The sequence below is a fragment of the Lissotriton vulgaris genome, chromosome 5, assembly GCF_964263255.1.
Source record: "Lissotriton vulgaris chromosome 5, aLisVul1.2, whole genome shotgun sequence".
In the NCBI taxonomy this organism is placed as follows: domain Eukaryota; kingdom Metazoa; phylum Chordata; class Amphibia; order Caudata; family Salamandridae; genus Lissotriton; species Lissotriton vulgaris.
The window spans coordinates 1,938,433,254-1,938,451,999 of NC_141693.1; the positions used below are offsets into that span (position 1 = coordinate 1,938,433,254).

Sequence of the window (18,746 nt, forward strand, 5' to 3'; positions counted from 1 at the left end):
GTAGCAGCGTCATCATTTTAGAGAGCCATCGGTGAACGTTCCAGTTTCTTTGGTATCGGATCTCCGTCATATGATTGATGATTATTACAGACATTTCCTGGACGCAAATGCTCCTCAGAGGCCTTTACCTCCTCAATAGGTTCCTAGTGTTCTCCCTGGCCAAAGCACTCCCAAATACACCACGTAAATAGTTCTCCCTCCCCATATAGTCATCACAGAGGATACCCAAGATGCTGAACAACAACAGACAGAGGAAGGAGAAATACATACGGACACAGACGGCCATGATGAATGGTATGACTATGTAGCCCCCATGCCACCATCTCCTATCCCTCCTTCTGCGGATTCCCCTCCTGCAGATATTGGGGGATTTCATGATCTTTTGGAGCGTGCCTCCAAACATTTTGACTTGCCAATGCTGGCTAAACAAACTGAATGTTTCCTGTACGATCTTAAGCCAGGCACCCAATGGTCTGTAAGGGCAATCCTTATAAGTTCATTTTCTATGGCCAGAAGGACTGAAACTATTGAAAACACCTGCTTCCCTTCCAGCTGTAATTCCAAAACTGGCTTAAAAATTCAAGGCTCCTGACAACCAATCTGGCCGCATGCCTCATTTGTCATCTGAGGACAGATTCTGTCATCATGCAGGTAGCACAAAGAAGAGTCAAGAATCCATTGTCTCCGTGCACAGCTCCTGACAAGGAGGGGCGTCGCCTCAACAATATTGGTAAGAGGTTCTCTGCGTTGGCGGCCACCTCCATTAGAGCCTCTAAAGCTGTGGCCATTCTAGGTAGATATGACAGACATCTCTGCTCTGTTGGAGTATCTCCCGGATGATAAAAAGGAAAGAGGCTTAGGACATTTTGTTGGAAGGAGAAAGAGCATCTTCGGAGCTCATTGAAATTGCCATGGACGTTTCCTCTACTGCATTTTGCCAAATGGCAGGAGCAGTGGTTCTGCTTTGCCAGGGATGGCTAAAGGCAACCACCTTTTGTTTAGAGGTTCAAGCCAAAGTTCTTGACATTTGATGGAGAGTGCTTGTTTGGTTAGCACATAGACGAGACGCTACAATCCGGAAAACGGGCACAGTTATGTCCAAGGACTTAGGCAGTCTCCAGCAGCGCCATTTTCAGTGCTTTCGGAGTAATGTTCGGGGCAGTTCTTACCCTGTCCGCAATTTCAACAGCGCTATCAGCCATATTCGCAGAATACCTACCAGCCGTACAACCAGTCTTTTCAATCCAACTCTGCTCAGTCTTATTCGAGGGACGCATGAGGCAGCAATCTGCTGGAAAGTCCCAAGACTCCAATAGGAGGCAATGAAGTTCATCAGGTCCCTGCCACCATAGTGTCACGCCACAATGCCGTCTTCTCCACATCCTTTCTGAAATGGAGCTCCATTTCTTGAGACAAATGGGTACTAGACATCTTCCAGCACGGTCACCCCCTGGAAATAATTTAGCCTCCTCCAAATGTACTTCTTTAATGGAAAGTTCAGCTGCTTCGTCTTCCAGATCTCATAAAGGAGATACAATTGCTTCTTCCCAAGCAGGCCATTGAGAAAGTACCCCATATCCAACAAAATCTGGTGTTTTATTCTCACTTCTTCGTCATCAAAAAAAAAACAGGAGTCCATTATTCCAGCCAAATTGCTGATTTTTCTGGATGCACGTCTCGACATGGATCTCGGCAAGGCCTTTCCCACTCGAGAGAGAATATTGCGTATTCAGAATACGAAAAAGCTTCTTTCAACAAAAAAGTTTTTCTGTGAGACAATACAAGTCCATGCTGGGGATGATGTTCTCTTGCATGCCTCAAATCCCCAATTGCTGTCTCTGCATATGACTGCTGCAGGAGCAACTTGATGCACAGTGGATTCAGTCTCAAGTTTTATTCAGGGTCAAGGTTCACGTTTCAGCAGCAATGAGAGCCGCAATGGCTGGCGGATGGTCAAGGAAAACCTTTTGCAAGGTCTCTCTTTCATTCACACTGTTCCGCAGCTGGTGATGAGCTTGGATGCGTCAATGGACGGATAGGGGCTTACCTTCAAGAATTACAGGTTCACAGCAAGTGGTCCAAACAGGACTCGGAGTGCCACATACACATTCTGAAACTCAAGGCAGTATTCCTGGACCTGAAAGCCTTCCTGCCTCAGATCAAGAGTTTGTCAGTACTCGTCAGGATGGACAATACTACAACAATGTTTTACCTTCGAAAGCAAGGTGGCACGAGATCTTGAGCGCTTTCCCGTCTTGCTCAACAGATATGGAAAGGGCTCCTTGCCAACCACATCTCCTTGCGAGTGGAGCACGTGCCGGGTGTCCACAGCGAGAAGGCCAACTCTCTCAGCAGGGTCTTCAAACAATGTCACGAATGGGAGCTGAATGATCAACACCTGCAGGTGGTCTTCCAATTCTGGGGTTACCCAACATTAGATCTGTTTGCTACGTTCCTCAACAAAAAGTGTCCTCTTTTCACAAGCAGGAATCCTCATCATCGTGGGGAGATGCCTTCCAGTTTCCTTTGACGGGAACGTTGACCTACGTCTTTCCCTCGTTTCCACTCATTCCTCGAGTACTTCAGAAAATTAAGTAGGAGCCGTGTCGGCTCATTCTTATTGCTCCCTGATGGGCAAGACAATTCTGGTACACCGATTAAATCACTTTTCAGAGTGTGCGCTGATTCTCTTACGAAGGAGGATCTTCTCTGAATGAACCAGGGCCAAGTGATTGATCCACCAATTCCCTATTTTCATTTCTCGGCGTGGCTCCTCACCATGCTGAATTTGGGGATTTGAGACTTTCTAAGGAGTGTTCTTCGATACTAGAGAAGTCTCGAGCTCCTTCCACGCTGAAATATTACACAGCTAAATGGAAGAGATTCTTTGCTTGGTGTTTCTCTCAAGCATTCCATCCTTTTTCATCATCTCCGGAGCAGGTGCTGCCTTATCTCCTGCACCTAGCCAAGTCAAGACTTTTCCATAAAGGCTCATCTTGTTCAATTTCTAGATATAGAAGATGTTCGGATCAAGCTTTGATGTGGTCTAAACGACTGCTCAAAGAATTTATGAAAGACCTCCCTAGAGCTTTTCTGCCTGTTAAACCTCCTCCAGCACTGTGGCAATTAAATACAGTCCTGTCGTAGCTGATGTGTCCTCCATTTGAACCATTAAGCAAATGCAAATTGAAGTTTCTTTCATGGAAGGTGGCTTTACTCTTGTCACTACGTCAGCCAGACGTATCAGTGAAATCCAAGCTTTCACTATGAAAGAACCATATCTTCACTTTTGCTGGACAGGGTTATCCTACGCGCTAACACTTCTTTTATAGCTTATAACTTACCACCTCAATGAGCCGATTGTCTTACTAACTATCTTTCCTAAGCAGTCGAAACGGCGTTGCAGTCACTGGATATTAAACATTGTTTAAAATGTTATCTGCAAAGACCAAAGTTCTTCTGTAAATCCTCTCAGTTACTGATCTCTTTCTCAACACCTAGGAAAGGCCAAGCCTTAACACGGGCCAGCATTGCTCGTTGGGTCACTTCAACGATTGTCTTCTAAGGATGGCCACCCACTTTCTACAAAAGTGTAAGCTCACCCAACTAGGAAAGTGGCGACTTCCTCGGACCTGTTTGCAAGATCATCCCTTCCTGACATATGCAGGGCGGCAACGTGGGCGAATGCTCAAAAATTAACGAAGCATTACTGCCTCGATAGTTGGGAGAAGGCAGATATTGCTGTTGGACAAGCTGCACTTTGATACCTCTTTGCTTAAGGTAGGTGGCTTTTAGCCCTTTTTTGTTATTTACGTACTTGTTGTTATTTCTATACTTCCATGTGGTTGTACAACTGTATGCCTTTACTGACGGTTTAAGTATTTTTCTTCTTTCTCTTCTTGGTTTTCTGATGTTTCAATTTTACTTCATGGTGGGATAGTTTGCCTACCCGCCAACTTTCTTTTTCTGTTATTGTATATATATTGCTTACTGGTTGGATTCAAGCATGTGAATCTATGCACGATACAATACTGGAGAAAAAACAAGTTACTAACCTGTACACTGTGGTTCTTCAGTATTGATATCGTTTATAGATTCACATGCAACCCTCCCTCCTCCCCGATTAGGCTCACCGGTTACCTCAGAGTTTTGTATACCTATTCACTTGTGCTCGAAATCTTAGGTAGGGTGGATCTGCAGGGAAAGGGAACTCTGAGGTCTCTGCTGTGACTCGCTGAACTTTGGATGTTATAACATAAGGTTGAAAGGTTACTTAAGCAAGTTTTCTGTTCTATGGAGGTCTATTGTGATGTTTTAATATTGCTATTTCTACTGTTACCATGTATGTCCCACCATGACAACGGGGAAGATTCAAGCATATGAATCTATAAAAGATATGAAAACTGGAGAACCATAGTGTACAGGTAAGTAACTTGTTTTTTTTTTACTATCCTTCCTTTTTCAAGGGATTCTAGGGAAGTTGGCTTCAGTTGTAGCTTGATATCAGATGCATGCTTGCTGATTCTGTAATATTTGATGAGCTGTAATTCTTTTTCCGATCTGGTAGCAGTACCAAGGAGGGAACATAGCAGGCCAACCTGGAATTGCGCCTGGCCAGATGCACCCCGGAATTGGGGTGTTGGAACCACGGAGAGCACCTCACGACTACCTACCCATCGCTGTGCTCACCACCATCTGCTGCTTCTGGCCTACTGGCATCATCGCCATCATCAAGGCTGTCCAGGTGAGCACACCCAAGCCCACTCTACCCTTTTCATTTTTCCATGCTCACTCACTGCCTGCCTTTTCCCCTTGGTATGTATCTGTTTCTCTCTATATCTCACTGAGCTCCAGGTGAATGCTGTCTGCATGCTTGTGAGTCCACAGTAAATGTCTAAGTTCCTTAGATGGAGCATTGTGCAAAGATTGTAGTGTCTAAAAAATTGTTTAGCATTCTCTGCTCAGCCAGGTGACCCAAAAATATCTCCAGTCATGGGAGTAAATTGAGCCTAGAATGGAGCGCTGCATGGTTGAGAGACAGCCATTCTTGAATTGTGGGGTTCCACTCACCTAAGAAACTGAAAGTTCCTTTTGCCCGCCAACAGTCAGTAGATTCTGGTATACAACATTCAAGCCAAGTGGTCAGCAGTATTCATGTACATGAAGACCACAGTCTCATTTGTATCTAAAGTCTCTTTGTGAATTCCAGCACCTGTTTGACCTTCAGTATCAATTGTATGCAGCGATCCAGGCTTCCAGCAGTTTCCTTAAACCTAAACACTGTGTTTCGCTTTTAAGGAGCTGATTATCCCTCCTGGGTAACATTGATAAGTGCGGGACAATAGCCTGTAATTGTTAGATCTACACTACCAGATACACTAGAAAAGCAGTATCTTCCTATAATGTACAGTAGAAAAACTGTATCATCCTACTCAGAGTCTAATTTACCTTTTCATCACCAAGAGCTGGTTTGTTTTCAGAAGCTAACTTGGGTTACCATTGGATCTTTCATACATTCAAACGCTTGAATCATTCCCCGTGAGTCCCACAGTATAATTAGAAAGCAATACAGTGTAACACATAGCCTAGAAACATTCACTGTAGTAACTTATTCACATTCTTTAATAAGAACTAAACTCCAGCCAATCATGTGGCAGCACCCTCTAGAACACTTCCTTCAGAGGCTTTACTCCCTCATATTTTCTCCCACACAGCATGTGAATTGAAACTCCATGAGCTCTGCTTAGTTTGTTTCCGATTTTCATAAATAAAGGCCTTATCTTCAAGAATTCCAACTGTAGCCTAACATCAACCAAAGACCTGACTATTCAGGATGTCCGAATCAGCACAAAAAGGACTTTTCAGACCTTGTGGAATATGTGGAAAGGAAAGTCCCCCGTCAGAAGATCCTCACATGGAATGCATATACTGTCTCCATTCTTCACATACGTTAAAGGACTGGGAGGCTTCTTATTTGGCTCCAAAAACTAAAATCTAAAGCTCCACTTTCTAAGGAGGATGGTGAGGATTTCTCAAAGACACAAATGAGGCCTCATAAAGATCAAATGCCCCTGGAATCAGCAAAGAAGGCATTAAAAAAAGACATATCATGGGTCATCAGGAGAGCAAAGGACAACAGGTGAATTCTCTCAGAAACATAAAAAGGGAAAGTCTCCTCAGAGAAAATAATATCTCACCCTACCACTCCTTCCCCAAATCTGCCATTACATTTTAAGAAGCCTTTCTCAGTGCTGTTGACCGAAACATTTGCCTTAACCCCTTCGAGGCTGATGACGAGCTGGGCTCGTCATGGTGTAGCCTCCTCGCACACTGATGACGAGCCCAGCTCGTCATGTAAAGTGCGTTTTTTAAAAAGTCAGCATACAAGCAGAATAAGAGCAGCGCGCATGTGGTTAACTGCAACTAGCAAACCACCTCTAAAGTTGTCGACAGACGCCAACAACATCGTGAGTAACATCTATGATAACTACTATTATACCGGTAGCATTGTCAACATAGAAACCGCCAACAACGCAGTCAACAATGGAAATGGTAACTCTGCCGATGGTTAAAGCTCTGATTATGTCGTTGATGGCATAATCAATGCTATCTTCGACCACACAATCGGCGAGGAATAAAATGCACTCTGAGACAGAAAGCCTGAACATACATCGCCAAGGAAAGTCTCACCACTCCCACCAAACCATGTTTTGGATGAGGAAGATTCAGTGGACGAAGGACCATTTAGAGCAGCACATAGTCCTTCTGAGCTAAATATCAAATAGCAGGAAGAAGAAGAAAAGGAATACTTTGAAGAATATTATTATTCCTCTTGAGCACAATATGTTGTAAGGCCTATTCAATATTTACACCAATACCAACATTATATTCCTCACCAGCTCCAAGAAGGCATGGTTCATGTGTCAATAACTTTGGTAAATGATTTACAAAGTATGTTGCAGGATTGCCATAAAAGATTCCCAGAACCTGCTAAGACTGTATCTCCAACATAACCAATGAGGCCTCCTCAGCATCATGTTTATTAGTCCATCCAAAACCAGACTCAGTAATAGCGCAAACAGCTCAATGCCGCTCCAAAAATCCGTCCACACCCATTTCAGCATCGCCGAATAGAGAAGTCCGGTGGTCGGAGAACATAACAAAATGTTTTTCCACCATGTTGGCAACTGCTGTTAGAGTTGACAATTTGTTGGATATTCTCGTCGATATGGCAGACAAATGTGTCATACATTTGCTACATACATAGATCACTTTCCTGAGCATGCAAAAGTGGACTCAAAAAAGATCTTACAAAAAGGTGAAATCCCTTCATCTGAGATGATAGACCGTGCTATAGACATCGCATAAACAGGTTTTCGTCAGCTATCAGTAGTGGCTGTTGTCTGCAGACAGCCATGGCTGAAAGCCACTTCATTCAGACCAGAAGTCCAAAGTAAAATCTTGAGCATGCCATATGATGGGGAACCATTATTTGGCAAACACATGGCCGATGCCCTACAGGCGAAAGTGACAGGCATGGATACAGCAAGATCATTAGGCATATTGCAAATGAGCGGAATGCCTTTTCGAGGAACAGAAGGAAGAGGGCTGCTCTTTTACAGAGTAGGATGTCATCCATAGCCATATCAGGACACTAGCTGAAAACAGTGGCAAAATGATTGTGCCAGTTACACTTTCTCAGTCCCAGCACCAAGTGGGTGTCCGATCACAACTTATTTACATCTATTGGAAATCAATAACATCAGACAGGTGGGTTTTGGATCTAATCACCTACAGCCATACCTCAAAGACTACCTTAAGGGGAGCATCTCCACCTCATCTTCACTTGCTTCAGTGGGAAATGGTAACCATGGTGCTTAAGGGAGCAATAGAAAGAGTACCCCATAGCCAGAAAGGAATGGGTTTCTATTCCTGGTTATTTTTGATAAGAAAGAAAAGAGGAGAATGGTGACTCATTTTGGATCCATGGAAATTAATCAAAAGAAAGCAATTATTTGCCATGGTTACTCTTCGAGACATCCTTCACTTTTTCATTCATGGAGATTATATGACAACATTGAAGCTCCACGATTCTGATTCCATATTTCAGGTCACCAAATTCACTGCAAGAACGTATGATTCAGGGTGGCCAGCACCATTACCAATTCAAAGTTCTCGCTTTTGGTTCTGAAATCAGCTCACTGCATTTTTAGAAAATGCCAAACTCCAGTAGCAGCTCATCTAAGACAGAAAGGATTTCAGGTATTCCCTTACCTCGACTATTGATTGATAAAAGTGCCAACTGATCGACAGGCAACGAAAGGGAACAAGAGCCTGTCTGACACTATTCAGCAAAGTGGGCCCTACTCTCAATCCACAAACGCTGTTGCTCAGTCCATCAAGAAAGATAATTTTCGTAGGAACAGTTCTGGATACAATTCAAAACCAAGGATACTTGACAGAGGAAAGGCAATCCAGGGTCAGTCTCCTAGCACAAAATTACTGAAAAGAAAGTCTGTTTCAGGTTGCCTATATGGATGATGAGGTCTTGCATTTCTCTGGTCCCATTTTGCCATCTCAGAATGCGGTCTTTACAGGAAGAGTTAGACAAACAATGGCTTCAAACTCAAGGCTAATTCAACAATATAATCCAAATCACTTCGAACATAAGAGTTTCTCTACCGTGGTGGACGAAAGACCTAAACATGTCAACAGGATTAAGTATCCTACCTCAGATAGCCAATTTTATTGTTTAAAGAGACGCTTCCAGGAAGGGTGAAAGGCTCACTTACAGGATGTAAGAATCTGTCGGAAATGGATCTGCATCATATGAAACTACATACAAATGTATTGAAACTCAGGGCTATGGCATTAACTGTGCAGTCTTCTCTACCCAGGATAAAAGGATCATCAGTATTAATCCGCACATTGAATACCACATGCTTATATCAACAAGCAAGGCGAGGTACAACATTTCAAGCTCTGCCCAGAGGTTCCTAGATATTTGGAAGTGGGGTCTGCAGCACAAAGTAACGATCAAAGTGGAGCATGTTCTAGGAACAAGCAATGTTATAGCAGATAAGTGCAGCAGAACCAACAACCTCTGTCATGAATGGGAGCTCAATTAAGAAATTGTAGGCAACACATCAATCTTAAGGGTAGGTAAAATCTAGATCTGTTTACGACTCAGCAAAATCATAAATGCTGGTTCTACACAAGTTGGCACCCACAGCCTGGGTCGTTGGGGAACGTGTTTTTCGATCAGATGGTCTGGGATCTTTGCCTACTCTATTCCCTGGAACCCATTGCTCCCAAGACTTCTCAGCAAGATTGAAGAAAGTACAGTGCTGAATAATTTTAATCAACCTCAAATATCCCAGACAACATTTGTTCTCTGAAAACTTAATCGACTGAAACTTGTACACACTTTATTGACAAAGTACCACACCAGGTACTTCATACGCACCCGACATCCTTGCACTTCTCAGCCTGGATGCAGAATACTATGAGTTTCCAAGCTTGTTCATTCCACGTCTCTAGAGAAATGGTTGTGAAAGCTAGAGCTGTTTCTACCAACACAACATAAAAGCCTAAATGGAAGCGTTTCTGTTTGTGATGCTAAAAATAAAAATGTGCCTTATGTCAGCTCCTCTGAAACATATTCCCTATGTACTGCACTTAGCAAAGTTAGGTTAGGTTCATTCTTCAGTTAAAGTGCCCTGAGCTACAAATTCAAGATTTAGAAAATTGTCTGGTTCACCATATTTATGGTCTAGTAGGATTGCCAAACCATTTATGATGGGTCTTTCCTGAGTCTTCCCTCCCCACACCCACTGACCAATCACAGAACCTCAACATCATCCTGGACTCCTCAATCTAAATGAACCGCCAAATCAACGCGTTTCATCCTCCTGCTTCCACATGCTCTGCCTGCTTCGTAAGATCCTCAAGTGGATCCCCACTCAGACCAGGAAAACATTCCCCCATGTGCTCGTCAGCAGCAGACTCGATTATGGCAACTCACTTTACGATGGCACCACCCAGAAACTTCAAAAGAACCTGCAGAATATCCAGAGCTCCTCCGCCAGACTCACCCTGAACATCCCACGCCGCAGCCACATCACCAGCCAATTGAGAGACCTCTACTGGCTACCTATCAACAAAAGGATTACCTTGAAGCTCCTCATGCACGCCTTCAAAGCCCTGCACAACAGCGGACAAGCATACCTCAATCACCGCCTCTCCTTCTACACTCCCACCAGACATAGTGAAGTAGTGTGGCTCACTGGTTAGAGGCGGCAGACCCGAGAGCAGAGGACGGCCCGGGACCAGGGTTCGATTCCCGGCGCGGCAGGTTTCTGGACCAGGGTCAGCGGACTCGATAATTCTCTCGCCTCGGTGCCCACTCTGATCAGCGATCACACTCGGCAACTCTGGGCATTAGCTTGCCTCATCTTCACTAACGGCCCCACCAGACCGCCGGGGATGCCTGGTCTCACCCTGGAGATAACCATTAAGGGACCATCTCTCAGGGAAGCCAGGAAGGGTTTCGCAGCGGTCGAAGCGCCTTGGGACCCTACGGGTAAGTAGTGCGCTATATAAATGCCAATACATACATACATACATACATATCCACTCTGCCCAACTGGCCCTGGCCACTATCTCACAGATCCACAAGACCACAGCTGGAGGAAGCTCCTTCTCCTAGCTCGCTGCAAAGACCTGGAAATCACTGCCTCTGCACCTCAGGCAATCACAATCGCTACTCCAATTCAGGATGGACCTCAAGACCTGGCTCATCAACTGAACAGCAGATCCAACCCCCCCTCAGCACCTTGAGGCCCACAAGATCATTGATTGATTGATTGATTGATTGAATAAAGCAGCCTCCTCCATCTTGACAGCTCAATACAGTGCTCTCCCAACATAAGAAGGCTCCCATTCACAAAGCTAGTGTGAGTTTATGAACCAATCCTAGATTCATCTCTAAAGTTCTTGCTGATTTTCATTTAACCCCTTCCGTGCTCCCGTCGGCAGTTGGCCGACGGGAGCTCTCTTTTCCCAGTGCTGCCAACGGCCGACGCAGCCCCGCCCACTCATCTGAGCGCCCGCACCGCAGCGGAATTGCCGCCGAGGTTAAGGCGTTAAATGAACCAATTGTCCTGATTACATTCTTTCAGAATACACAGGATACAACAGAAAGATCTTTACATACATTCGATGTTAAAAGATGCCTGAAATTCTATTTACACCGAACAAGACAATTCAGGAAATCGGAGCAGTTGCTGGTTGCATATGATAACCACCATAAGGGTTTTCCACTTTCCAAGCCAAGTATAGTTTGATGGATTTCAGTTGCTGTCCAGTTTTGTCGCCAAAAGAGTTGAAGACCTTTGTCAGCCAAGGTAGTAGCACACTCTACCAGAGGTAACTGTACGACAACCTCTCTTTTCGCTGGCGTATATCTTGAAGTCATCTGTAGCGTGGCAACATGGAAGAACAAACACATGTTTACACAACACTACTGCCTGGAGTCAGCACCTGTGGGTCAAGCATTTATTCCAACAAGCTGAGCCTTTGGTTATTTTATTTTTCTACCATTCCCTATTTTGTCATAGTGATCATTATTGTGCATGTGTTTTTATTTTTTTCATTTCAAAGAATTTTATTATTATGAAAAAACAAATGAAGATACACAATACAAGTGTCAGTGATACAATTGATATAGGATAAAACAATCAAAATATAGTAGGCAAGCATACGTTGTAAAAGAGACATCTGTAACAAAGGTAGCCCGCCAGAATCAGACAAATAAATTAAGTATGGTAAAAACAATTAATATATATCAGAAACAAGAATCAAGAGTATCACTATCAGTTAGAGTACCCAAGAATTATTGTGCATGTGTTTTAACAGCTTGCTATTCTGATTCACGCATGTGAATTAATGAAAGATCCAATAATGGAGAAGAAAATAAGTTATGTGTAAATGTAGTTCTCCAGTATTGGTATCTTTCATTCATTCACATGCAACTTGCCCTCTTCCCTGTCAGGCGTTCCTTATTCTTAGTTGTGATAAAAACAACAGTATAGTGCTTGAAAATCTGGGGGAGTGAAGAATCCGAAGGGAATGTTCTAGACTCTAGAGGGTGATAGAGTTTGTTCTTATTAAATGATGTGGATAGGTTACTGATGTGATGTGGATAAGATACTGATGTGAATGTTTCTAGCTCTTCTAGGCTACGTGTTACACTCTACTGCTTTCTAGTTATACTTTGGGACTTCCACTTCAGTGACGGGGAATGATTCAAGTTGGGTCGGGGACAAGAACTGGTTGCTATTGCATCCGAAACTTGAAGCGATTTCTTTCTTAGTAATAAAATTGTATCCTGTTTTCTTGCTCGCAGGAAAACTTGGTGCAGAAACATCGGGCGGAGCAGAGTTCCATAAACTGAAACTTTGCTCTGTCCGGCTCTGCACAAGAACGTAAGTAGTGAATAGTAGTTTGTAGTCCATCATGTAACTGTTTTTTTTTTATCGTAGGTGAGAACAGCCATTGCCCGTGGAGACATCATATCCGCTGAGATTGCCTCCCGTGAGGCTCGCAACTTCTCTTTCATCAGCCTGGCCGTCGGCATCGCAGCCATGGTTCTTTGCACCATACTGGCCGTGGTCATCATTATTGCAGCTCAGCACCATGACGTCGAGTTTGATCCCTAGCTGCAGGATGTCAGGGACATTAGGGCCCCACCCTTGTCTCCAGAATCTCACAGGGAAATTTCTCACCTCCAAAACTCTCCTACTATCTACATGGTTTCTAATGGACCTGTTTACTAAGTTCTCCTCAACGCTCGACCCTTCTGCTCTTTGGTCCTCTTCTTTAAGGCACAATGCAATGGATGCCTGTGATTAAGAAGTATTATTATCACTATTATTATAATTATTATTACTATTATTATATTATAATTATTACTATTATTATATCTTTAGTATTAGCTTGAAAAGACAATTTCTAAGTGTTTTGGGGACAGCTGAGGGGAGAGAAGAATACGTCCTTTTAGTTCAAAATATGAATCAATTTTCTATTGTTCATTTCTCTCATCGGAATAATCTTCCCTCACAGTCTGTTTGGTTGTACGTGAAGTATTTATTCTCTGCCCGCAGAGGTTAGTGACCTACAGCCTAGCTGTGGAGTAGAAAAAATGTAGCTGATCTCCTATCCAGCTCCCTTCTTTTCCTTTCACATCACTTCTCCTTTGGCCTGAACAACGAGGTACGTGTTCTACAACCCACCATACTCTACTGCAGCAATTCGAGCTGGGAAGTTCTGTTGAGGAGGGTACAGCTGTTAAAAAGTAAAGGAGTGAGGAGTTCTAAACAACAGTATGAAGAAGTCATTGGTTGGCTAATTGGCCAGTTTGCTCATTTGAAGAGATTAGCCTGAAGATCGAAACTCCTAAATCCATATAAAAAGCACAAATCAAGCAAAGTACACTATTCTGATTCTAGTTTGGAGGGTTTGGTGGGAGTATTCCCTTAAGAACAGTTTGATAACAATAAGGCCAAACATTGTATTTTTGAAGCAACATTTTAAACTTGTTTAGCTAAAAATCTTCAAATCAATTCTGATGGAGCTCTAATGTTATAATGAAAAAAGTAAGAACTGCTTTCTTGGGTTTGCATTCTCAGGAGGTATTGAGGGGTGAGAGATTTTCTACCCACCTGCAATAATACTTTTGAACAATTTGCCTAAATTGAGGATTTACAGTTACCACACCAGTTTGCTGGAGCAGTTGGGCCTCGTAATCGCAACTGTTCATGGAGAAATGGATTGTGCTCTGTAAGAAGCAGTGTCAAGAAGCCTTTGAATTCCAGTTATTTATGTACAGACACCGGGATTTTCCTTCTACCAACTCTTCACCATGGCCGTCAGGAAGTGGTTCTGTAATGTGCTGTGGGTAGTCTTTCAGCTGGCCAAAGAGGATGTCGAGGTCTGAGATGCACTGGTACAGCCATCCCTAACCAAGAGATGAATAGATCTCCACAATGTCCCAGAGCCTCTTGCTTCTTTGAAAGACAGAGTTCAGCAGGAATCAGGTTTGTACGACAGAGAATACCCCAAATATACTACTCATCCATGATGTCGACATAACTTGAATCTCAACAACACGTCCTCCAAACTCCTCTAAGTATCTGTGGCACAGTCAAGTCTTCCAGGATAAAGCTACTGACATTTCAAGCCTCTATGTCACAGGATTTGACCCATGATAATGACGTGCAATAGGCCAGTCACAGGTCTTTATGCCTTGCAATGACCTTTCATTGACAAATGTCTACACAAAGATATCACGCACCATCTAAAAACCAGTTTGGCACAGAGCAAACTCCTCAAGATAAAGCCCTTCCAGTTGCGAATGTTTGAAATCCCACTTCTCCATTATGACACAGTGCGACATCCCAACAGCACAAATCTCAAATGCACAGGTAAATCATGCAAGGTCCCAAAGTCAATTATACAGGCCAGTCTGTTGGCACGACCAAAGTTTTCCCAGGCATGTATAATTCTTCCAAATGTAAGATGATACCTTGACAAAGTGCAACTCCTACAACCCAGAATATATTAGTGCTAACATCAGACCTTCTAATGACATAGGTCACCAAGCCACAGGAAAAAAATCCCAGCATACTTGCTCTTTGCATGTGGTCAGCATGTTGACAAAGGAAAATTCCGTTGTACAGACATCCCGGTCAAAGCCCTAGGTCCCATGCCAGACTTAAGTTCCTCACTCTTGGGGCACCATGACATAGGCAAAGCTTTCAGTGTTAAAGGCAAGAAAGAGTAAATTGATCACAAAGTTCCCCTAACATTGATACATTTTTCAATTAAACTAGATACAACAATCTTACTATCCAAGGCCTACGTGATTAAATACATTTCTGAGCATTACAGGGGTTTTATAAACAGTGCCTGCATAGCATCCTTTAACATGAAAGGAATTCATCTTAAACCACTATCTCTGGTTACATTGGCCTGGCTTGTTCCAGACATCCATTACATGCACCAAGATCCTAAAACCTCAAGAGCTCAAGACAAAGGTTAGCTTTTCTAATGACTATGGGCCTTATTAGAGTTTGGTGGACAGGGTACTTAGTCCAAATATTTAGTGTGCCATTGACTATAAAGCACTTGAAATATAGCGGAAGGGACACCCCTCACAGCAGCACAACTTACAAATAAGGGCCTGATTACAAGTGAGGCAAATTTGTGTGTAGAAATACAGTGTGGATGGAATTACTGTTTCCGCCCAGTTTCAAATACCTAAATATGGGTATTCTGAGTTATTGCTCTAAGAATAAGGGATAGTATGCTGTCCCAGACATACTGTTTTTTCACTTTTCACGGATGAATACTGGGCCCAAATCCTCACCCAGTTACCACCTGGGGGTGTTGGCTACTCTCTGTCCTGTCCTGCCTGCCCTTGGAGACCCTGTGTGCCTCGGAGCTCTGTGTAAGGCCTGCTACAGTTCCTGCTTGCAGAATGAGGGGTTGTAGGGTGAAGCCATCCCTGGGATCTGCCAATGCCCAGGGCTGTTGCTGCAGGGTACTAGAGTGGGTGGGCTGTGCTCATTCCCATAGCTGGAGCTTTGCCACAACCTTTCCGTTGGTGTCTTATTTCATCTGGTCAAATTGGGCCCTGTGTCTCAGAACCTTGATTCACTGGGTATGGGGTTTGCAGACTGTGTAATTGTGGGTCCGGGAACACCGGCCAACAGCTGTTTCTCCAAGGTGCTTCCTTGCAGCCATGTTCTAAATCGGGCCCATAAATAGAGGTTCCCAGCATCGCTACTATCCATGACACGTCTGCTATGTTTAAAACTCCCCATGACATAGATGGACCGCTCATGTTTGAGAACTTGACATCTGCCCTTTCCTATTAGGCCCATGAGAGACAGACAGCTCGCTCAATATCCTGTTCTTCATGGCATGGATGGATGTCCATATGTGCATAATTCCCCAAAGCAATCTCTCTGATGTAGCCAAATAATCAACTTCGCAAGTTTTGTTACCAACCAGGGATTTAGCCAAAGAAATTGAAAAGACTTGTGCCAAAGCCCCTCTTGTATGGAGGACGGCCATGATTTATTGCAGAATCCTTTTTTTGACGATAGGAAGCCTGGACAGGAAGTGTAGTACCCTTGTTTCTTGAAACAATGTGGATTTTTTGTTGATCAGTAGAATTGTGTTGTAAATCTACTACACTGGGGATTTGGATTTTGTTAGGCTGATGCTTTTGTAGGAAGAAGAAAGTCAGTCATAGAGAGGAACAAATAAACGCTCTGCAGGGGAATAGAGGAGCGGTGTATGAGAGCGATAAAGACAGCCTCTTCCAGACTCTGAGATGACATGGATAGAGGTGCTGCCCCAGTGTGGGACATAGAGACGTCTGTAGGACGAAGGCTCTCTGGATGCTAGAGGAGTTGGCACACCTCTGCAGTGTAGACACACTCCTCCGGCGTAGACACAAGTGAGACACAGACATCGATCTGTACTATTGTAGGAGAGGGAGAGCTCTGGCTGTTCAGTTGTTGGAATAGCCCTCTTGTGCAGTAAAGGGGAAACTCTGGGTGTTGATTCACCCTTCTAGTGTAGACACACTCCTCCAGTGTAGGTAGGGCACAGAGATCTGTGAGTGCCAAGGGTTTTAACACCCTCCACCAGGGTAGGACATCCGGAGCTCAGGGTGTTGATGGTAGCTCAGGTAGAGCTCTAAGTGTTGAGGTGTTGACACCTTCCTCTTGCGTAGGAGAGGGGAAGCCTCTGGGTGTCTGGCGTTGATACAAGGTAAGTGCTGTATCAAGGTGCCCAAATTATTACTGACAGCCTCCCGGTACTTGAGTGTAAGAGAACTCTACAAAGAGAGGGGCCTTTTCAGAAGAAAACTGAGAACCAGCAGTATTTAAACATCGATTCCGAAGGACAGCAAGGACTGAAAACGTATTTATCTCTACTTCATTCTCATTATTATGCTTTTCTTTCAAAGTCTATTCTTGCGCTGTCTGGTTTTTCTTTGTAATGTGTATTTATGAAGATTGGAATAATATATTATGACGATAATTATTGCTATGAAACAATAAAATCTCGAAAAAAATAAAATTTTGAATTCATATATATCTTCCTGAGATTCACGTATCTGTTTGTTAGCAAGCTGTGGGTTGCGTGTGTGCACGGAGGTTGCATGTCCTTTTTCACTTACGTGTGTGTGGGAATGTGTGTGTGTGTCGGTATCATGGGTGCAAGTCTTGCTCTGCCTGTGTATGCTTACATCTCTGGATGAAGGGCCTGACAGTTTTCACGGAGGCTGCAGACAGAGGTTCGGGTGTGTTTTTGCATTCAGGCTGCAGTCCCAGGGCCAGAGTTACAAATAGCTGGTTGCAAATTGCGCCCAGTAAAGAATTTTAAGAGCAGATCAATAGACTGTATGTGGTTCTAAAAGTTCAAAACTGTCGTGTTTCGCAATTCCACCTACCTCATGAATATTAATGAGGTAAGTGGCAAATTGATAGCTCTATTAGTAAATTACACAGGGTGCCCGAACAGTTCCCCAGCTACCTATTATAAACTTATCTCCTGCATCATGCCCCTATGTTGCGGTATAAACTGGAGTCCCAGAATTGTATAGCAATCGAAAAGAATCACAGGAGGAAATCAAAAATAAATGTTTAGACTGGCTCGTGAGGAATAGAGACCTTCCCCTTTCCAGAGCAGGGGACATCATTTTAACTCGCAGGGTTTGCTGGATTGGGAAAAGTCCTAACGACCATTTTGGGGCCTGTATTGACATCAAGTTTAGGGATCCACAATTGGTAATGGACTTATTTTCTTGTGATCTATGCAAGCAGCAGCAGAACTCAGTTATGTCTATTCTTCCTTTAGGCTTTTTTATAGACTTCCTTCAGGTAGATTCCATCATTCTAATGTCCGCCCCTTGATCCGTATTTCTAATTCCGCCCCCATCCAATTTATACATACGAGCCACGCAATCATGCTGTACCTGTATACAAGAGATATGAGGCCTTAGATGAAGTTGATTGACTCCCTGATACTGTGGAGGATACAGTGGAGCCCATGACTCTCACGACCCTACAAGAAGATCTCCATCAGGATTGGTTGTTGAGAGAGCTTGATGCTCCAGGTCGGGTGTGTCATCAAACCGGGGTTGAACAAATAGTAGCTTTGTCTGTAGCACAGCTGGGTTGCATCATGGGTGGAGAAGGGCCTGACGGACGTCCTAACCTAATTCCTGTGCTACCCTGTCCTGAGAATGAGCATCTTCTGTCAGTAGCTTGTCCGCAGCACAGTTGGGTTGCATCTTGGGTGGAGAAGGGCCAGATGGAAGTCCTAACCTAACTCCTGTGTTACCTTGTTCTGAAACGAGGGTCTTCCTAGCATGGAAGAGAGAGAAAAGGGGTGAAGGGTGACCGTAAGGGCTGGTGCGAACCAGGGGGCTGCAGACTCGAGCAGCGCCCTTGGCCCCAAGAATAAGTGATGCCTGCCCTGTGCAGATAAGCGAAAGCCAAACGTTGACGGGGCTCTGACATTGTCAAAACCCTGACAAATACCATTAAAATTGCATTCCTGGAAAATGGTAGGGCTTAGGACTAAGTTAAATTGCTGTGACTGGGGGGCATTTATAGACAACTATGACTTAGTGCTATTCCAGGAAACCTGGTCTATGGAGGAATTAA

The 18,746-nt window shown here is 43.8% G+C and overlaps 1 protein-coding gene across 2 annotated transcripts in view; it reads left to right on the forward strand.

The window, feature by feature from the left end:
* The window catches only part of PRRT1 (proline rich transmembrane protein 1), a 182,934-nt gene extending 165,770 nt beyond the window's left edge, over window positions 1–17,164 (forward strand). The window contains exons 3-4 of one of the 2 annotated variants that reach the window (XM_086924595.1): window positions 4,571–4,744; window positions 12,543–17,164. In XM_086924595.1, the coding sequence (XP_086780721.1) occupies window positions 4,571–4,744; window positions 12,543–12,719 (351 nt within the window). In that variant the 3' untranslated portion in view covers window positions 12,720–17,164. Of the gene's footprint in view, window positions 1–4,567; window positions 4,745–12,542 lie in introns of both variants that reach the window. The other variant, XM_086924594.1, reaches the window with a different exon arrangement.
* Window positions 17,165–18,746: the final 1,582 nt, after the last annotated feature.